This window comes from Dendrobates tinctorius, unplaced genomic scaffold, assembly GCF_039654945.1.
Source record: "Dendrobates tinctorius isolate UK_male_01 unplaced genomic scaffold, ASM3965494v1 ptg000078l, whole genome shotgun sequence".
NCBI classification, from domain to species: domain Eukaryota; kingdom Metazoa; phylum Chordata; class Amphibia; order Anura; family Dendrobatidae; genus Dendrobates; species Dendrobates tinctorius.
In genome coordinates, this window is record NW_027361746.1 from 2397548 (window position 1) to 2418210 (window position 20663).

Here is a 20663-nt window from a genome sequence, read left to right on the forward strand (position 1 = left end):
TGGAAAATGTTGTTTCCATTTTTTCCTCATTTGCAGATCAGTAACATGTCTATCCTTCCTGTGTTTTCCATAATTCCATGACTTTTCCTTCCTGGTGTAGAAAGAAATTCCTTGTATGTTGGTGTACTGGCATCAGCAAATCTGAAGAAGAAAGGAGGGTAAGAGAGAGATAGCGGCAGTCCGAACCAATGATGTGGATGGAGTGGTGTCTCAGACTACTTTAGACCCCCTGTAGACAAGGGAGCTCAGCTGTAGTCACAGAACTACCTTAGGGCCCCTTCACATGTCCGTGTTTTCAGTACATGTGGCACCTATTTTTTTTCACGGCTACCACACGTACCCATTACAACCTATGCTGCTATGCACGTGTCCATTTTTTTTCCAGCAGCATGGATGACAAGGACCAATACAAGCCTATGGGTCCCCATGTGCCCTATGTGTGCTGTGCGTGTTTAACACTGCAAAGTATAGGAGAAGATTTGTCATTTAGTTCTTTCTTTAAACATACCGGAAAAGCACTGATGTAATCACGGACGACACACTGATGGAAAACACGGATGGAAAACATTGATGGCACCAGTACCGGTTTTTCTCATCCGTTACTAAACACGCTCAAAAATATGTTAATGTCCCCGTGGTTGCATGTCTCCTGGCTGTTCAACAGCAGCAACACATGCAGGGATTTCTTGTTTGTTAGGATTCCTTGCATGTGTTGCGACTGTCGAAAAGCCGCGAGACATGCAGCTGCGGGGACTCGAACATTTTTTGAGCCAGGCAAAGTCACTCGGCTAGCACACAAGCATGCTATAGAACAACTTATCCGAGCATGTTTGCGCATCACTACTTAGCCCCTACTAAAATCCTGCCTATAGTCTATAGTTTTCTCTGCATCTTTTGTGCATAAAACAATATTAATTCTTTATGCAAACATGGGTGCTTGGTGCGTCCTTTGTGTACATCTTATTGCCTTCTCTAATGAAAATTGGCATCAATTGCTTGCACAGAGTAAGCACTGCCTGAGCTAGTGCTGGCGAGCACAGTGTTAGTGAAAGCGGCATGTAAGCAGGTTCCGCGGGCATGAGAGAGGGACATCTGCTGCGCACACACATGGCCGATTCTTCGGCCGAGGCAGTGGTAGCTCTGGGCAAGCGAGCGCTGACAATCTACACAGTGGTAGGTGGCAAGGGATGGTGATGGAGTGGGGAGACGGTGGCTCCTCCAGGGTTGGACTGAGCACACTTATTTGCATAATAAGTAAAGAACATTTTCTGCAGGAGGAAGGTAAGAAAACTCCACTACAATAATAATTTTCTTAGGGTCTTAGTCACCCATATGTCTATCCGATTGGTATAAATTGAGTTTTGGGGGTGACAGACTCCCTTTAGAGAAGCGGGTCTAAAAGGAGGTCAAGCAGAAGCACGGCTACATATCAGAATATTGTTACCTAAAGGTGCGAATTGTCATTTTATTCTTTTTTTTACTAAAGCCAGGTGAAGACCTGAGTCTGTTAGGGTCACCGCCACTACCCCAAGGTATTTATGGTTTTTGGTTCAACACTTACAGCTGCAAATGTCCCATTCCAGATTCTGGTAGAAACATTAACAAAGTACTCTTCTCTCAGCTGAAGATCCTTCATCAGACACTTGAAGGTGACGCATCTTGTATTATCACAGGTCTACAAAAGATAACATTATACATAAGTTAGGTCTTGTAGCAATAAGTTTGGGGCTTCTTCCTCTTCCAGAAAAATTCTTAAAAGAGGCTTTTACAGACAGGCAAAATTATTGTGTGAACCATTCAAAAGGTTAGAAAATAACAAAAAAACCTATGTACCCCGCCCATCCCTCAGTTGCTCTGAATGTTTGGCCAGTGTTTGTACATCCACAGCATGGACAAGTGTCCACGGCAGCCAATCACTATCAGTGGCTGGCTGTGGCAATGACTGACTGCAGCAGTTACATGTTTGTGTCAGGGACCTGATTACCCAGTGATTTGCTGCAGCGGTGAGATGACTGTCAGGAACGTCTTCCCTGGAGCAGAAAATAAAGACTGGCGCAAGACTAAGGAGATAAGGGCTTTTTTTGTGTCCAGTGGTTGCAGCAGGAAACCTCTGGACCGTAGGTGGGGTACATTGGTAAGGTGAGTATGGCATATAAGTTTTTAAGCTTTCAAATTAATTTTGCCTGAATAAATGTCCCCTTTAACAATCCAAAAAGTTAAGAGTGTGACTGAATAAGGCTGGAGTCACACTGAACGCATGAAAAATCAGTCCGAATCTCCCTGACGACAGTCGCACAAGTGTAATGCAAGTGTAATGCGAGTACAATCTGATTTTTCACACCTAGCATCCGATCTACAACCAAATGCAGTGCGATTTGTATCCGATTGTAATGTGATTTTAACATGCGCTTTTCCATAGAGAAATTCTCTAAGTCATTTACACATAGTCTTCAAAGGAAATATTTTTCAAAACACATATAGATAGAATAGATATATACACATAGGACACATAGATATATAGGATGTCAGTGAATAGATAAAAGAAAAGCCAGCAATTCAGCAGCCACGTAGTGTAAAACCACAGAAGGAGCTGACAGGATAGAAGAGATGGATTACATACAGTAAATACACATAGAATATATGTCTGTATATATATATATATATATATATATGTATAATTACATACACATACATATATATATAGTGACAAATACAATTAGTACAGTGTGTGCAGCTTACTGTACATGTATTTAATTAATAAAAGATTATTTTTGTGAAAAAAATGGCGAGGGCTGCCGTGTAATTTTCTTAACCAGCAGAGGGAAAGGCAACAGCTGGGGGCCTATAATTATAGCCTGGGAAGGCGGTAATACCCATGGAGCTTCCAAGGCTATTAATATCCGCTCACAGCTATATACTTAGCCTTTACTGACTATTACAATGGGGGACCCTATAAAAAATTGACATAGGGTTCCCCTATACATATAAACCAGCAAAGGCTATGCAGACAGCTGCGGGCTGATATTAATAGCCTAGGAAGGGGCCATGGATACTGCCCTCCCACCCAGGCTAGAAAACTTCAGTTCTCAGCCGCCCTAGAAAAGGCACATCTATAAGATGTGCCAATTCTGGCACATAGCCTCAATCTTCCCACTTGCCCTGTAGCGGTGGCAAGTGGGGTGATAGTTGGGAGTGGTTGATATCATCTTTGTATTGTCAGGTGACATCAAGCCCCAAGGTTAGTAATGGAGAGGTGTCAATAAGACATCCTCATTACTAACCCCATAGTCATATCGTATAAAAAGACAGACACCCAGAAAAAAAGTTCTTTAATTGAAAGAATGACAGACTCCTTTAATAAATCTTAATTAAACCATGTTTACGACCTCACCTATTCCACCGATGCCATCGTCTTCTGCAAAAGAGTTAAAAAAAAACGAAAAACCATATTCCTCACCTTTCCGCAGATAATCAATTTGTCCCACGATAGGTCCAGCTCTGCTACATCTAGATGGCAGGCTGCATGGTTGCATGATGCGACCATACAGCCTGTCATCCAGCAGACACTGCACCATGTGCTCAATGTCTCCCTGTGAACTCCTATTACCTATATGATGGCACCGCTAGCGTGAGAAAGTTTTGCTCGCGGTGCCGTCTGACAGGTCCTGCGAGTTCACAGCCAATGAACTCACTTCACCTTACTGACGTCAGCGCAAGTTGATTTGAGGCCTAGGCACACAGAGAAGTGAGTCTATAGAATGGGCATCCAATGTGAAATGTGTCCATCTTGGCATTGGTAGATGGGTTTATACACTTCTAATCAAAAATGTAAACCAATTACCTCGCCTTTTTACATTTGTAGCATTAGTGAAGTGAATGTATTCATTAATAACAAAGTGCCTTGGCTTAGTGTTTGTCTAATCGCGACACTTTTAAATAAAATGATCAATTTTTTTGTAATACATTAAACGGAAAATGCTAATTTACGCAATAGGTCAATTTCTGAAAAAACCTTCCTTTTAAGACATAACAGAAACAAATAATACAAAGTTATCAGAAGAGCATGAGAAGAACTTGACTGACGTTCTCCCTTAAACGACTCTACTTACTAATTCCGGGATATTTGTGAATTTCTCTTCTGTGAATGAAGTCGTGTATTCTTTTTTTCCAATGTGAAGAGGATTGGTGACGGCGTTGCAACTAATTCCCTTAAACTGGAAAAGAAAGGAAAATGTAAAATCAGTTTTTGGCTTCAAGCGATGACGCGATCAGGCTAGAGACACGACCGTGAACCCTCGGTTTGTTGAGGATGGCTCTTAGCAGCAAAGATCTGCTGAGGCCAAAGCAGCGTCCAAGCTGAAGAACTTGCTAGAGATGGTTTTCACAGCTCTGCGAAGCAGGAAAATAGTTCTACATGCTTTGAGGAAAAGGTCACTGGACTGAATAGTTGTAGATTACGTGGTGCTTGTGATTTTACAATGGGAGGTTAATGGTTCTGCCAGCTACAGCCTCAATTTCCTATTAAGATGTTAAAGGGAACCTGTCGTCTGATTCATGCTGCCTAAACCGTAGCCGGTAGGAATCGGAGCCTGGTTGCACAATTGCAGCCGGAGCGTTTTGGAGAATATATTCTATAATGGTAAAGTGACAGGGGACAATCCAAGGGCAGCATGTATCCGACACTGGCTGCATGATTCTGGGGAAATTCAGAGAGAAAAGAACATTTTTTAGAAACTACTGGGGACCGAGCTGTACAGGAGAATAGTCAGACAGGTGGATCCTCGGCAACCTCTCCCCGCCCATTGTCAATGACTGACAGTTCTCTCCCTATACAGTCACACAGGGAGAGACCAGTCACATCAGGGGAGCAGGCAGGGAAAAGCCTCCGGGTACCCGCTTATCTGACTAGTCTCTTGTGTGACTCGGTCCGTGACTGTCATGTCCCATGACTTGGGAATCATACAGCGCTGTATTGTCATTGTATTAATGCCGTTACATTGCTATGCAATATGTTTTGCCTTCTCACAGTTTGTCCTGTCTCTCTCCCTGTTTGTCTCTCCAGCTTGATCTCAGTAACCCCTTCGCCATTCTTCTTCCTGAGCCAGTATGTGTCGACTATATTCGTGTGAGGCTCATCTGTGTACATCTCTGGTCCAGAATAGTCTTTTTTACCTAATGCAGCTGTTGCAGATATGGTAATTGGGCATAACTACAAGAATTCAGCTTGAAAATAAACCTTCTTCCGGAATCTTCAATCATGACTCTGCAGTCGAGTCAAGCAGATGAAATCTCTTTGTGCGAGTAATGGTACGTAGAGACAGCCAAGAAATTGTATCTTAAGAGCCCTACAGTCACAGCCTAGTTATGGAGCAAAAATACCGAAGGCATTATAAAGTATATTTTTATCTGAAACACCGCAGCTTTTCACAGTCAAACATACCTGGCTGAGATCCAACAGCCAGTCGCTCATACACGTTGTCCCTGGATTTGGCAGCATTTAACAGCTGTCAGGGCTCATACTCACTTGCACGAGAATCACATGAAAGTCTGGCACTGCCGCCGGTACTCGGACCGGAGCGTGCAGCTACATGTATTTCTCTGCAGCTGCACGCTCCGGTCCCAGTGCCGGCGGCGGTGTCAGGTTTTCATGCGAGAATCGTGCGAGTCTCTCGCAAGTGAGTGTGAGCCCTAAAGATCCCAGTTATGGGCTCTTCACACAGCTGCCACAGGTGACTGACAGGCCTCTATTGTGTGCAGGTAGGCAGAGACCTGTCATCACCTTTAACAGCACAGTGATCTTTTGACCGTATGTTATTTGAAACATTGGAGCGTTTCGGAGAAAAAAAAACCCATAATTGGCTGCAGTCGTGCAACCAGGCTGAGATTCTTGCTGCAGGCATATGGGCAATAAATAGCCAAGTCCGGGGAGTTCAGTTACAACAAAGTTTATTCTGCCTTGAACATGAACTATATTTCGAGCTGTAATGGGTCTTTTTCAAGTACAAACATGGAGCAATGAGGTGGGCTTATATAGTGTGGCTTACAAACCTACACCAATCACTACAAAGACCCAAGCCACTAGTACAAATACAAAGAATTACACATTTACTAAACATCAGCATAGTTAAAAAAAATACATAATCCCATGGCACTTGGCCATTCATGTCTATGGGTCCGTGGAAAACATCAGACGGCACTTGGATAACATCTGAGTGAGGTTCGACTATCACGGACACACTTCATGTATAAGATGGAGAAACTTTTTTTCTTCACGTCCTTGAAAATCGGATGAGTGTCTGATCAAAGTGTGACTAGCATAATCGGACTATGTGACCCCCGGGCCCAAGAGTGAGTGGAGTGGAAGATCAACCAATGGTCCATTTACATGGGGCTCTTCAGAGCTCTGGGTCTCAGGATCAATAGGGGTTCCACTGGTTGGATTCCCAGCAATCAGTCAGTTACTCATCTCCCATGGATACTGAATAACTATCAAACTTGAGAATACCCCTTTAAAGGCAGTGCACCATGGGAGAAAATGCATTAGATCTCAAAGAAACTATCTTGCAAGTAAAGCCTAGGAGATGTAACTGCCCTATAAATCAATGTTTGACCCTTTATCAAGCCTTGGAACATGACCAGGGATAGGTCCTAAGGCTGGAGTAATATTAGCGAGACATATAATTTCTCCATAACCTCCATTGAAGCCGTTCGCGATCATCACACTGCACTTGGATGACATCCGAGTGCAGTCTGATGTTTCACATGCACCCATAGACTTGTATGGGTGATGGCAATTCGATTCTCGGATCCAAACGCAGATCTGAGCTTCCCCATAGGATAACACTGCTCCGAGTGCTGTGCGAAGTTTTATCGCATAGCACTATGACCTTAGGATACAAACACATGTAGTGCATTTTGCGTGGGAAATCTGCAGCAAAATACAGTAGCAGTTACATAAATGAGATTCCAACAAATCTCATCTGCACACTGATGAAAATTTCTGAGCAAAAATTGACCCGATTTTAGAATCTCCAAGAAGTCAATTTTTTGTGCGGAATTCAACACAGACTTTATTATTTGCAATAAAAACGGTGAAATCTGAGGCAACAAAATCCTCATGTAACAAGGGCAAATAGGATGCAGAAAAATCCACCCCAAATCCGCAGCGAGGAAGCGGAACCTTCACACTGTGGTTACTGCAGCCTCTTACCTGGTCTGTCTGGATGTCTGTGATGTACATCAAGGGATTGTCTCCTTTTGTAAATTCTGGCACGTTCACAGTTACAAACGCCGAAGTCACCGGAATGGTCCCAGTACTGATCTAAAACAACAGCGAGATATACGTGTCACCAATAATGAAAAACAACGTAAAAGAGCTCAGAACCCAACAATGAGGAAAGAGGTCCGAGCTAGAGCTGAGCGTACGTGCTGGGATAAGGTGTTTTCTGAGCATGCTTTGGTCTTAACAGAGTGTCTTCGGCGTGCTTGAAAAATATAGTCAGCCACATTCCGACTAGACCTGTCCGGCCTCGCTCAGTTCACTTGTACTGAGTGAGGCCATGCACGTCTAGTTGGCATGTGGCCGCTAGTGATGAGCAAATGTGCCCCGATAAGGTGCTATGAGATTTCAGAAATTGAATTCACTTTGTTGGTATAAATGCTGTGATGCTTTTTTTTTTTTTTTTTATTAAAAAAATGCAGAGTGTGATCATACCCATATTAGAGAAGAAGGAACATTTCTGGGGCAACTTTTTTCCAGAAACAGCGCCACCTCTGTTCATAGGCTGCGGTCAGTATTACAGCTCACCTTCATTAAAGTAACCAAACCTTTCTTCCATGTCTTTTCCTTTTTAATTGTATTCATAATCACAAGCAGATGGGTGGAGGTTCGGGTCCTGAAACTCTCATCAATCAATGAAAACCTCACCCACCCACCGGAGCGGTGCACAACTCAGGAGACAGGAGCGCGACCGGGTCTCAGAAGCCGGACTCCACAATCTGCTTGCAATTAAATAAGAACACAAGCTATAAAGGTTTAGTCACTTTTTCACTTAAAAGAGGCCGAGCTGAATGAACCCTGTCCATGGAGAAGACTAGAAATAACATTTTGTTCTCAGACACAGACAATTTTGGATTCTAATTGACGCTGATCCGGGGCGACGCTGATCCTTCCATGATGTCGGATTTCAGGTTTGGTTCATAAACAGATTGACTTTTTTCTAACAGAATAAGGATAACGGTTCCTAACTCGGGTTCTGCAGGTGTTCTATAATCCCACCGGTAAGGCCTCTTTCACACATCAGGTTTTCGCCTTCAGGCGCGATCCGGCGCTTTTGACAGAAACCGGATCCGGCGAAATGCAATGCCGGATCCGGTTTCCCCCCCATTGACTTGCATTTGCGCCGGATCGCGCCGGATGGCCATGCGTTTCATCCGGTTTTCGCCGGATCCGGCAATGTGTCGCAATGTGTCACGATCCGGCGTCTGGAAAAAACGTCTACTGTAACGTTTTTTGTCTCCGGCGAAAAAGTCGTACCCGCCGGATCCGGCGCGTCCGGCTTTTCCACACAATGAAAGCCTATGAGCGCCGCAATGCGCCGGATCCGGTTTTTTTGGTCTGAGCATGCTCAGTAGCTCTGCCCACAAGACATATATAAAAGCAAGACAGTGGGACCCACAGCCACACCCAACATGCCACCCAAGACAGCAACCAGGCGCAGGAGAAGGCAGCAGACATCTGCAGCAGCAGCACCATCAGCACCACCCCAAATGGAGCAGCATGCTGAACGGGAGGGGAGTCCAGAAGCAGATGAGAGACGGTAATTATCAAATCCCCCATTCCTCCAAACTAGGGCCATGGAATATCAAGATATTCATTGGCCCTTTGTTTCTCTTTATTCAACAGCCGCCAAACAGATGCAGCAGCAGCAGCAGCAGAAATGGCATCACTGGCAGCAGCAATACCCACAGGCATGGAGTCTGGCCATCAACAGGACAGCACATCTTCTTCTGGGAGCCCTCCCTCGCATCGTCAGCGTTTGACGGTAAGTTTTTATTTCCAAAATCCATCATCTCTGTAATATATGTCTATTCATTGCCTTTTATTTCAAAACAGGAATCACAAGATGAAGAGGAGCTCCCAGAAGAAGAAGGAAGGGGTGGACAGACACCTGGAGTGGGCTCACAATTGGTAAGTTTTTTGCATCAAACGCAGAAACACAACATCACACTACACACAACACATAGAAAACAATGTTCTGCAGACCACACACAGCAAACAAATGCCTACATCCAAAGACATAACATTTTTTGTTTTCTTCTCTAGTCTTCCCAATCTGGTGCTCGGCCAAGAGGTCCTCGCAGTGCCTCCCAGGGTCGTCGGCGACAGCAACGCGGCGGTCACCAGCGTGTAAGTATAAATATTTTTGCTTTGTTTTTTTGCACTTTTTATTTCATTTCTTTTGTGGAGGCTAATTATGTTATTTTTGTCTTTTTCTTTAACAGCCTTCACAGCGTGCTCCCGACTCTGACGGTGAGGATGGAGGGATTGATGTGGACCGCCTCATCGATCTCGTCAGAGAAAGGGAGCCGCTCTGGAATATGGCTGACCGCCGCCACGCTGACCTGATCATTACCCGACGACTCTGGGAGGAAATCTGTTCTCTCCTTGTGGGCCGCTGGGAGGACCTCGAAGCTCGGGCCCAGATTAAAGAGCGTAAGTATATACAGTAACGGTTGCTTGATGTAACCAGTGTTTCCCGAACTACAGTCCTCGTGGTCCCCACGGATCATGTGTTCAGGATTTCTATTTACTATGGAAATCCTGAAAACATGACCCCTGGGGACCATGAGGACTGGAGTTTGTGAAACACTGATGTTGTATACTAACCACTCCTTTCTCGTTTCAGGGAACAGAATTGTGAATCGGTGGCGGTCTGTGAGAGATCGTTTCAAGAAGGAGTTCAATAAAGAGATGCGGGCCCCGAGTGGATCTGGAGGACGCAGGAGCAAGTACAAGTACGCACAAGCCCTGTCGTTCCTCCGGGAAACAATGGTCACTAGAAGGTAAATATTACACACCACATGTGAAAAAAATGTTAGATGTAACTTTTTTTTTTCAGCCAGGGCCATACCATGTCAGTATTTTAATTGTTTTTTTTTCTCTTTATTACACAGCACGGTGAGCAGCACTCGGGAGCCTGCACGATTGGACCCTTCTGAGGCGATCCCTGAGGAGACCGGCACCGAGGGACACTTCGACCGCCCCGGTACATCTGCACCTTCCCAGCCTTCCCACACATTCGACCCATCTGTCCCATCCACCAGCACAGGAGCATCGTGGCCGCCTACATTACATGAAGCTGCTGGTGAGGAGATCGCTTTCCCTTTACCCCACCCTTCTGCCCCTGCCACCTCTAGTACACCTGCGGTTACTGGGCGGCAGCGGCAGAGGGGTCAGGAAAAGAGTTATGCGCAAGAGTTCTTGCATCTGAATGCATCTTTCCAGAACTGTCTCACAGTCTTGTCAGAGCAAATCTCCGCAGGCTTTCAGAAGATCAACTCCAGCATTCTGGAGGTGAAGACACTTCTGCAAACCATGCATTCAGAAGCAAGATCTTCGCCAAACCACACCTTTTTCAGGTCTGTTGTGGAGCGCATGGCAACACTATCTCCTACCCAGCAGATGCATGTAATGCATTCGTGCCATGGTGCTCTACAGCAGGTTACCTCCCAACCTCCACCTCCCACCACTGTAGTTCCTCCACCTGCACCCCCTCCAGCCACTTTCCATCCTCCCCCTCCTATTACATCTGCACCCCCTCCAGCCACTTTCCATCCTCCCCCTCCTATTACATCTGCACCCCCTCCAGCCACTTTCCATCCTCCCCCTCCTATTACATACCAGCAACCTCACCAGTACCAGCAACCTCCCCAGTACCAGTCATCTCCCCTCTTCCAGCAACCTGCCCCGTACCAAACTCCTTCCCCGTACCAAACTCCTTCCCCGTACCAAACTCCTTCCCCACACAACTTTCCATCAACATCATCTGCTCCTACAGTCCCTGCCCAACCCTCCACTCCACCGCCCACCACCTCTTCTGCCTCCCACATGTCCACCCATTCTGTAGCTTTTTCCACACCTTCACCTCTAACTGTTCCTTCCCCACCACGATCCCAATCCTCTCTCCACACACCCAGTGTCGAAGTGTCCCGCAGCCCCTCCAGCAGTATTTCCACCCCACAGTACACAGATTTGTAATCTTTTTTTGTTGTAATAAAAATGCCCATTGGGTTTAAAACCTTTATTAAAAAAGTTTTTTGCACTTTAAAAACATAAAAAAAAAAAAAATTTAAATAAAAGTTAAATTATCGTTTCACAATGGTTGTCTGTCATTTCTTTCTGCGGCGAACTATGTTTTAAAAAAAGGTTAAATACAGGGTATTTCAAAGGTAAAAAGGTATTCAAAACCAGGTATATAACTGTGGGTAAATTTTAGCTTTTTGCCACAGTTGTGTTCCTGGTTGTGTTTGAAGCAAAGTATTTCACCTAAAAAGTTGTGTTTATTGTTGGTGATTTCTTAACAATGTACACAACTTTTGTTAAAAGGTGAAATACTTTGCATAAAACACAACCAGGTACACACCTGTGGCCTAAAGCTAAAAATAGTAAGACCATGACAAGATAGCCAACTTTGGTTGGCAAAGGTATATACTGTTGGTCCAGAAGGTACACAAGTTTAGGGCACAAATCTTTCACACTCTGTCATCCCAGTGTACTCTGCCTTGAGGTGACAAAGTATAGTGGAAAATTGTCCCTCATTACTGAAACCGTCACAGAACTTCTAGTGGTAATATTTCCAATGACAACATCCATCTTCGCCAGTAACTTGCTCTTCTCTTCAACCTGCACTTTCTTCTCTACAACCTGTCAAAGAAGGGCTGTAGGAACATGCTATATCTAGTTTTCCAGTAGCCAATCCCATTCGGAAGGCCACAAGGGTCAATTTTAAAAACCGGATCCGGCGTAATCCGTCGAAAAACGGATAGAAAAACGGATAGAAAAACGGATGAACCGGATGAGACGGATCCGGTTTTGTCTGTCAAGAACAAGACGGATCCGGCAGAAAACCGGATCCGGCACTTCAGGTTTTACAAAACATTTGCCGGATCCGGCATTCCGGCACGACGCCGGATCGCGCCTGACGCCGAAATCCTGATGTGTGAAAGTAGCCTAAGTGATACCAGTGTTAGAATAACAGGGCTCTGCGCATCGCCCAGTACGTTCTGTAAAGTCGGGCGCCAAACTGGAACTACAATCTAGAAATTCCTTTTTCCCTTTTCTTATTTCACATCTTCCTGGTTACTGCCAAGTCACATATTTCCAAAACTCGAAATTTCCTCCAAAGAGACTGTTCTCCAAGAAGACGGTCTGTTAGACACATCAATGCTTAGACGGGTGACAGTCTACATTCAGGCTTCTCCGTAATTAAGGCTTTTCCATAGCAGAGTCCTTTCTTCCAGCCTCTGAGTTAGAGGTTGTGTCGGGAATTTTATTTTTACATGCCTCATTTACTTTAAGATATTCCCTGAAATCCTCCTCATCCTCCCTGATCCTCTGCAGGTTTCCAGATGGTCTCTACTTACCGGTCTCCTGAATTTGCCATACATCCACCTGCTGCAGCGGAGACTTGCCTTAACTGGTGACTGACCAAGTGGCCTTTGTCAACCATTTATAATTTGCCAAAAAAATGGATCAGGAAGCACAGACTACCGGGCATTGGAAAAACAACGGAACAGTACCTGCAGGCAACCAGGTAGAAGGAGAATGATTTTTTTTTAAGGGCTTGTACATATGACCGTATTATTGATCCGAGTATTGTCCAACAAAACATCGGATCACACCCGGATCAACGTTAGTCTAAGGAGTCGTGCACACGTCCGAGTTTGATCCGACATTTGAATCTCACTCGGACAGCAAGTCAATGAGTTCGTGGAAAACATCATACTGCACTCGGATGACATCTGAGCACAGTCCAATTTCCATGGACTGAAAAGATAGAGAAGATGGAGACAGTTTTTTCTCCACCTTCTCGTCTAAAAGAGAATCAGATCACTCTATGGGCAAACCCTTCTCACACTCATTTCAGCGCTTAATCACAGTGTGATTTGTACAAAAGACCCGATTCCCTCAGATGAGAGAATATATGCTCGCATGACACTGCCCAAAAGCTTTCCGAGACTTTTAAAAAGTAATATAATAGGATACAAATTCTGGCTCCACTAGGGAGAGTTAACTACTGACAAATTTAGGATTCACTTGATTAGGAATTGTATAAATCCCAATAAATTTCACTACTCCAGTGTGCCATTGACCTAGAAAACTGCCATTTTTTTCTATAAGGTCTTATGCACACAGAAGAGACATGCACACAGCCTGTGGAAGAACAGAAGGCATAGCGTAGTGCACCTGTCTACCTTGTTCTGCGTAAAAACCTCTGTATGAAATAGAGAGGTAAAAAGGTACAGTGTGGGTCTCTGAAAACCCACAGTAATTCAGATAATTGCCATGTGCATGATCCCTAACACAGTTGTTATTAGTAAATACCTGTTTGGCAGAAGGAATTGCTAATAACCCATATCATCTATTGAAGCTCCTCATGGGTGGAGCTTATCAGTTTTCTTTATTCTGAGTGGATAGATTAACAATACAGTTATATGTTTCTACAATCAATATAGTACACTTTAGGTGGGTAGCTTAAATAGAAAGAGTAAAGATAAGGTGAGAAAATGATCACATTTACCTTTAGAGTAAAGTTATATTCTGGACCAATTTCTCTAAGATGATTTATAGTTGATGGGACACTGGCCCCAGAAAAAACTTCATAAAAGTTTATGCTTGAAGACCTATTAATGAATGCAATGACATGTGTTACTTTGGAAAGTATGATAATGATAATGCAAGTTACATAACAAACATACCAAGAGATTGCTTACACCTTATTTAAATACATCACATAAGGTTTAGGTTTAGTCCGGACCTATGGAGGGACTAGCACATGCTCCGCATAAACTGATGTTACGCCCTTGCCATCCTTTCCTTTGGTGGAACCATAGTACCCCAGACAATTGTTAACAATTACGAAAAGAGGGAAGAATAGGAAGCATTTAAGGAAACCAGGATGAATGAACACAGAACTTAAGCACATGCTAAAAAGGCAGAAATTAATGTTTATAACATGGAAAGAGGGAGGCATATCTAAAGAAGAATATAATGCTGTCTGCAGAACCTGCAGGGCACAAATCAGATTAATAAAGCAGACAATGAATTGAGGCTTGCAAGAGACGTCAAAAGCAATAATAAAGGATTTTGGGGATATGTCAAAAGTAAAAGAAAAGTCAAAGATGCTATAGGATTTTTACAGGATGAAAATGATGAAATGGTAAGACAGGATGTTGAGAAGGCCGAACTTTTAAATTCTTATTTTGCATCTGTTTTCTCTCAGAAAGGAAATGTAACATCAACTCTTCTTCACTGTCCTATTAAGGGAATAGAAGAATCCAGGATATCTATAAACAGAAAGATAGTGAGGAAACACTTAGCTAACCTAAATGAATTCAAGTCTCCAGGTCCAGATGAATTACACCCCAGAGTACTGAAGGAGATAGCAGAAGAAATTTTTGAACCCCTCTCCACAATCTTTGAAAATTCTTGGAGAACAGGAGAAGTCCCAGAAGACTGGAGAAGAGCAAATGTTGTTCCTATCTTCAAAAAGGGGAAGAAGGTGGAACCAGGCAACTATAGGCCGGTGAGTTTGACTTTTATACCAGGAAAGATCTTTGAACAAATTATTAAACAACATGTATGTCAGTACCTGGATAAGAATGAAGTGATTAAACAGAGTCAGCATGGGTTTGTAACTAATAAGTCATGTCAGACTAACTTAATTTCCTTCTATGATGGAATCACTGATTGGGTGGATCAAGGAAATGCTGTAGATATAGTATATCTTGACTTCAGCAAAGCATTTGACAAAGTATCTTACACAATCCTTATTGAAAAAATGACTAGGTATGGAATGGACAAGGCAACTGTTAGGTGGATTCATAACTGGCTTAGTTATCGGACCCAAAGAGTGGTCGTAAATGGCTGCACATCCAGTTGGAAGAATGTCTCAAGTGGGGTACCACAGGGCTCTGTACTGGGCCCTGTATTGTTCAACATCTTTATATCAGCGAATTAGATGAAGAAATTGAGGGTACACCGATTAAATTTGCTGATGACACAAAGCTAGGAGGGATAGCTACTAAATACTAGAGAAGAGAGAAGTGTTATGAATGAGTCACTGAGGAGGAAAAAACAAAATGCAAGCTAAGCCCAGAAAACCAGAGAGGTTGGTAACTAGCGGATTGCAAACCCCTGATCCTATCCACAACAACTAGCAGTAGCCGTGGAGCGTGCCTATGGTGGTCCTAGACGCCTCGTCACGGCCGGAGAACTAAATAAGCCGAAAGAAAGGGAAAATCTAAACTGCCCCAGAGTAGACCCCAAAGCAATAGACAGCCCCCAACATGTATTGTCGGTGAAACAAGATGAAAACACAGACACAGGTAGAAAGATAGGCTGAGCAAATGATGGGGCCCTCGCTAACTAGAAAGGACAGGAAAGAAAAGCTGCTGTCTGCAATCACGCAAAAAACCCTGCCAAAAAGAATGTCCAACACGTCTGATAGAAAAAGGCCCTGAAGTCGCTAGACTTCAAATCACTATATCAGCACTCAGGTATATTCTGAAGACAGAGCAAAAGAGATCAACTGATCAAAGACAACATGGGGATTCAACCCAGTCCCAGCCAGGGCTGGCTGAACACAAAAACTAAGTAAAACAGACAAAAACTCATAAGAACAATAGCAGAGAAAACTTAGCTTTAGGAAGGCAGGAACCAAACTGGAAACCAGGAGCCACAGTCAGGAAAAATCACCAGCAAGAAACTAGGGAGTCGGCTACCTTAAATCCAATCAGAAACTCCTGATGTCCAATCGCAGTCCTCCTCCTCAGGTGGCTGGTCTCTGCCATTTAGATCAGCTTCATTACCTCCCTTCACCAACAGAGGGAGTCAAGATAGAGAACTCACTACTCCTCTGTCAGGACAGCCAGCTCCATAACCCTCACCAAAAGCCAGAGGCAAACCCGAAAATGAGCTCACAACAGAGAAGATTCAAAAAGATATGAATAAACTGGAGCAGTGGGCAGCAACTAACAGAATGTTTTTTAACAGGAAAAAATGCAAAGTACTACATCTGGGCAATAAAAATGAAAAAAAAAACATATACAAAATGGGAAGAATAGGGCTAAGCAACAGCACATGTGAAAAAGATTTGGGTATACTAATAGATCACAGACTGAATATGAGTCAACAGTGTGATGCAGCAGCAAAAAAGGCAAATGCAATTCTAGGCTGTATTAACAGAAGCATACGGTCTAGATCACGTGAAGTCATTATTGCCCTCTACTCCTCTTTGGTCAGACCTCATCTGGAATACTGTGTCCAGTTTTGGGCACCACATTTTAAAAAAGACATCAACAAACTGGAGCAAGTTCAGAAAAGAGCGACCAGAATGGTGACCGGTCTGCAAACCCTGTCTGATGAGGAAAGGTTGCAGGATTTGGGAATGTTTAGTTTGCAAAAGAGAAGACTGAGAGGAGACTTAATAGCTGTCTACAAATATCTAAAGGGCTGTCACATTGTAGAAGGATCATCTTTATTCTCATTTGCACAAGAAAAGACTAGAAGCAATCGGATGAAACTGAATGGGAGGAGACATAGATTAGATATTAGAAAAAACTTTTCGACAGTTAGAGTGATCATTGAGTGGAACAGGCTGCCACGAGAAGTGGTGAGGCTGGACAGACATCTGACTGGGATGATTTAGCGAATCCTGCTTTGAGCAGGGGGTTGACCCAGATGGCCCAGGAGGTCCCTTCCAACTCTACGATTCTATGATTATTGTAGTTTTCAAGATTGCCACAATGATATACTATTCAATTTTTTTGATTGCTGTCTGAAAAAATGGTGTACATATTGCATGGACGTAATTGCAGCAGACTAGGCAGGGATGTGTCCTCGGTGCCAGATGAGGAGTAAACAAGCTCCCTTGCCCAGACCCATGCTATTCAAGTACAAGACTAAGGCCAGTTTCACACACCCTGATATTTCCGGGACCGGAAAACCCGTTACCGGAGATGTCAGCGTATATGTGTGTAATACTTGCGGCACAAGTGTGGCAAACTTGTGCCGCATAAGTACCAGAAATTCTCACCGTGATCTGCTGTGAACTCACTGAGCTTGAACTGTGGTGACCTCATCACTGACTTTTTCCCATGATGCTGAGGTCACCGCAGTTCATTTGCCAGGCTGGGAACGCAGTGTCATTGACCAGCGGTAACATCAATGATGTTGGACAATGATGTTATGCTCGTAGGAGCTCATTCACTAGTGATTCTCAGCCTGGCGGTCGCATCTTGACACTGTCCAGGTTGAAAGCTATTTATCCTCAGACATGGATTACGATATGGGACAGAACGACGGACAGGTGAGGGATATTGTTGTTTTTTTTATTTTTGATTTATTACAGGAGACGAGGGATTCAGTGGAATGGGCGTTAGGTGAGTATAACTGTGTTTATTATTTTTAAATAAAAAATGGAAAACTGTGTTTAGTTTTATTTCTAATAAAGGACTTTATTCTGGCTGTGTATTTATTTACCATGTAACTATAGGATTAGTAATGGATAGGTGTCTTATAGATGCCTCTCCATTACTAAGTCGTGGGCTTGATGTCACTTGACAATACAAAGGTGACATCAACCCCAGAAATATTAAACCCACTTGCCACCACTACAGGACAAGTGGGAAGAGCTGGGCAAAGCACCAGAATTGGCGCATCTAATAGAAGTGTTTTTTCTGAGCAGTTGCGAGCTGTTATTTTTAGGCTAGGGGCCAATATTCATGGCCCCTTACCAGCCTGAGAATACCAGCCCCCAGCTGTCTGCTTTAGCAGGGCTGGTTGCAAAAATGAGGGGGGACCCCATGCCTTTTTTTAAATTATGTATTTAATTAATTAAAAAGTACGTCATGGGGACCCCTCTATTGTTGATAACCAACCTTGCTGAAGCTGACAGCTGAAGGCTGCAGCCCCCAGCTGTGAATTTTGCCTGGCTGATTATAGAAAATACAGGGGAACTCACGCTGGATTTTACATTTACTTATTTATTTACAGTGCAGACGGAGGGTGAGGCGTACTCCCATTTGGCGCTCCTGTTGTCACTGTTATTAGCGACAGCAGGTGTGGGCTGATGGGAGTAATAGTCCAATCAGCCGCCGCCTGCTGTCATTGTGCTCAGATGAATACAACTCGCGCAGATCGCCGGCAGAGCAGGGGAGAATGATTAGAGCCACCTTCAGCACCTGGCACCGAGGAACAGCGCTTACTGTACTACCGCTTGTCAGGTGTCAGGACGTGTCACACGGATGACATACCAGTGTGTCATCCATGTGCACATGTGCTGAATGTTTTGCGGCCTGTGCTGCTGGTAAAAAATGGATATGTCTACGTGTGGGTTACACGGACACATGGTCCATGGAAACACACTGACATGTGAAGAGACCCCATTCACTTGAATGGGTCTACGTGTGCAAGTGTTTCTGCCATGTGTGAAAACTGTCACCACACGTACCAGAGACACTGACGTGTGAAAGAGACCTGAGGTTGTAAGCGAAATCTTTGCCATAGTTGAAGGTAAATCTAGCTACAAATCTCATTCTTAAGATGACCTTAAGCTTTAGACAACTGTAGTAATTCTCCCAACCCCCGCATAGACATGTACATTTTGATTGGCAGATCATGAACGAGTTTTAAATGGGGAGAGGGGAGTGAAACGCTTCTGTAAAACTGTGATGGTGACTTTTCTTTCCTGAGATTAAAAAAAACAGGGTTTGTTGAAATTTAAAGGGAATCTGTCATTTTTTTTTTCTTGCTATGGAATCTGAGAGCAGCATGATGTTAGGGCAGAGATTCTGATTCTAGCAATGTATTACTTTGCTGGGCTGCTTGGTTCAGTGTTGATAAAAAGCCCTTTTCTCTGCTGTCGATGTAGCAGTGCTCAGAATGCTGAGCTGTGTATAACCCCGCCCACACCACTGATTGGCAGCTTTCTGTGCACATTGTGGTCAAGCTGCCAGTCAGTGGTGGGGGAGGGGGTTACACATATTAGCTGGAATGGCTTGCTTGTGAGACCTAGTCAAACAGTGATAATCTTCTCTTGATAAAATGCCAGTTGTATTGAAATCTGTTGAGAAAGTGAAGTCAGTCTCTCTGACTTCACATTATGTTGCTCTTAGATTAAATGGCTGACAGATTACCTTTAAAGTATGATCTTGCTTTTCCCCCGACATCTCCAATCCAGGGAAAGTCCGCACTTCTCTGTATACATTAGATGGTCAACCAGCACCTCTAAATTCAAAGGGTTTGACAAACCTTGATGTAATATACACTCACTGGCCACTTTATTAGGTACACCATGCTAGTAAGGGGTTGGACCCCCTTTTGCCTTCAGAACTGCCTCAATTCTTCGTGGCAGAGATTCAACAAGGTGCTGGAAGCATTCCTCAGAGATTTTGGACCATATTGACATGATGGCATCACACAGTTGGCGCAGATTTGTCGGCTGCACATCCCTGATGCGAATCTCCCGTTCCACCACATCCCAAAGATGCTCTATTGGATTGAGATCTGGTGACTGAGGAGGCCATTTGAGTACAGTAAACTCATTGTCATGTTCAAGAAACCAATCTGAGATGATTCGAGCTTTATGACATGGCACATTATCCTGCTGAAAGTAGCCATCAGATGTTGGGTACATTGTGGTCATAAAGGGATGGACATGGTCAGCAACAATACTCAGGTAGGCTGTGGCGTTGCAACGATGCTCAATTGGTACCAAGGGGCCCAAAGAGTGCCCAGAAAAAATTCCACACACCATGACACCACCACCACCAGCCTGAACCGTTGATACAAGGCAGGATGGATCCATGCTTTCATGTTGTTTACGCCAAATTCTGACCCTACCATCCGAATGTCGCAGCAGAAATCGAGACTCATCAGACCAGGCAACGTTTTTCCAATCTTCTACTGTCCAATTTCGATGAGCTTGTGCAAATTGTAGCCTCAGTTTCCTGTTCTTAGCTGAGAGGAGTGGTACCCAGTGTGGTCTTCTGCTGCTGTAGCCCATCTGCCTCAAAGTTCGACGCACTGTGCGTTCAGAGATGCTCTTCTGCCTACCTTGGTTGTAACGGGTGGCAATTTGAGTCACTGTTGCCTTTCTATCAGCTCGAACCAGTCTGCCCATTCTCCTCTGACCTCTGGCATCAACATGGCATTTCCGGCCACAGAACTGCCGCTCACTGGATTTTTTTTCTTTTTCGGACCATTCTCTGTAAACCCTAGAGATGGTTGTGCGTGAAAATCCCAGTAGATCAGCAGTTTCTGAAATTCTCAGACCAGCCCTTCTGGCACCAACAATCATGCCACGTTCAAAGGCACTCAAATCACCTTTCTTCCCCATACTGATGCTCGGTTTGAACTGCAGGAGATTGTCTTGACCATG

General features: G+C 44.0%; 1 protein-coding gene across 2 annotated transcripts in view; it reads right to left on the reverse strand.

Moving 5' to 3' along the window:
- ITGA2 (integrin subunit alpha 2) overlaps positions 1–20663 on the reverse strand; it is a 192664-nt gene that overhangs the window by 7955 nt on the left and 164046 nt on the right. For both annotated transcript variants that reach the window (XM_073583396.1, XM_073583397.1), the window contains 4 exons: positions 13803–13905; positions 7211–7321; positions 4110–4214; positions 1562–1675 (listed from right to left, as the gene is read on the reverse strand). In XM_073583396.1, the coding sequence (XP_073439497.1) occupies positions 1562–1675; positions 4110–4214; positions 7211–7321; positions 13803–13905 (433 nt within the window). The remainder of the gene's footprint in view (positions 1–1561; positions 1676–4109; positions 4215–7210; positions 7322–13802; positions 13906–20663) is intronic.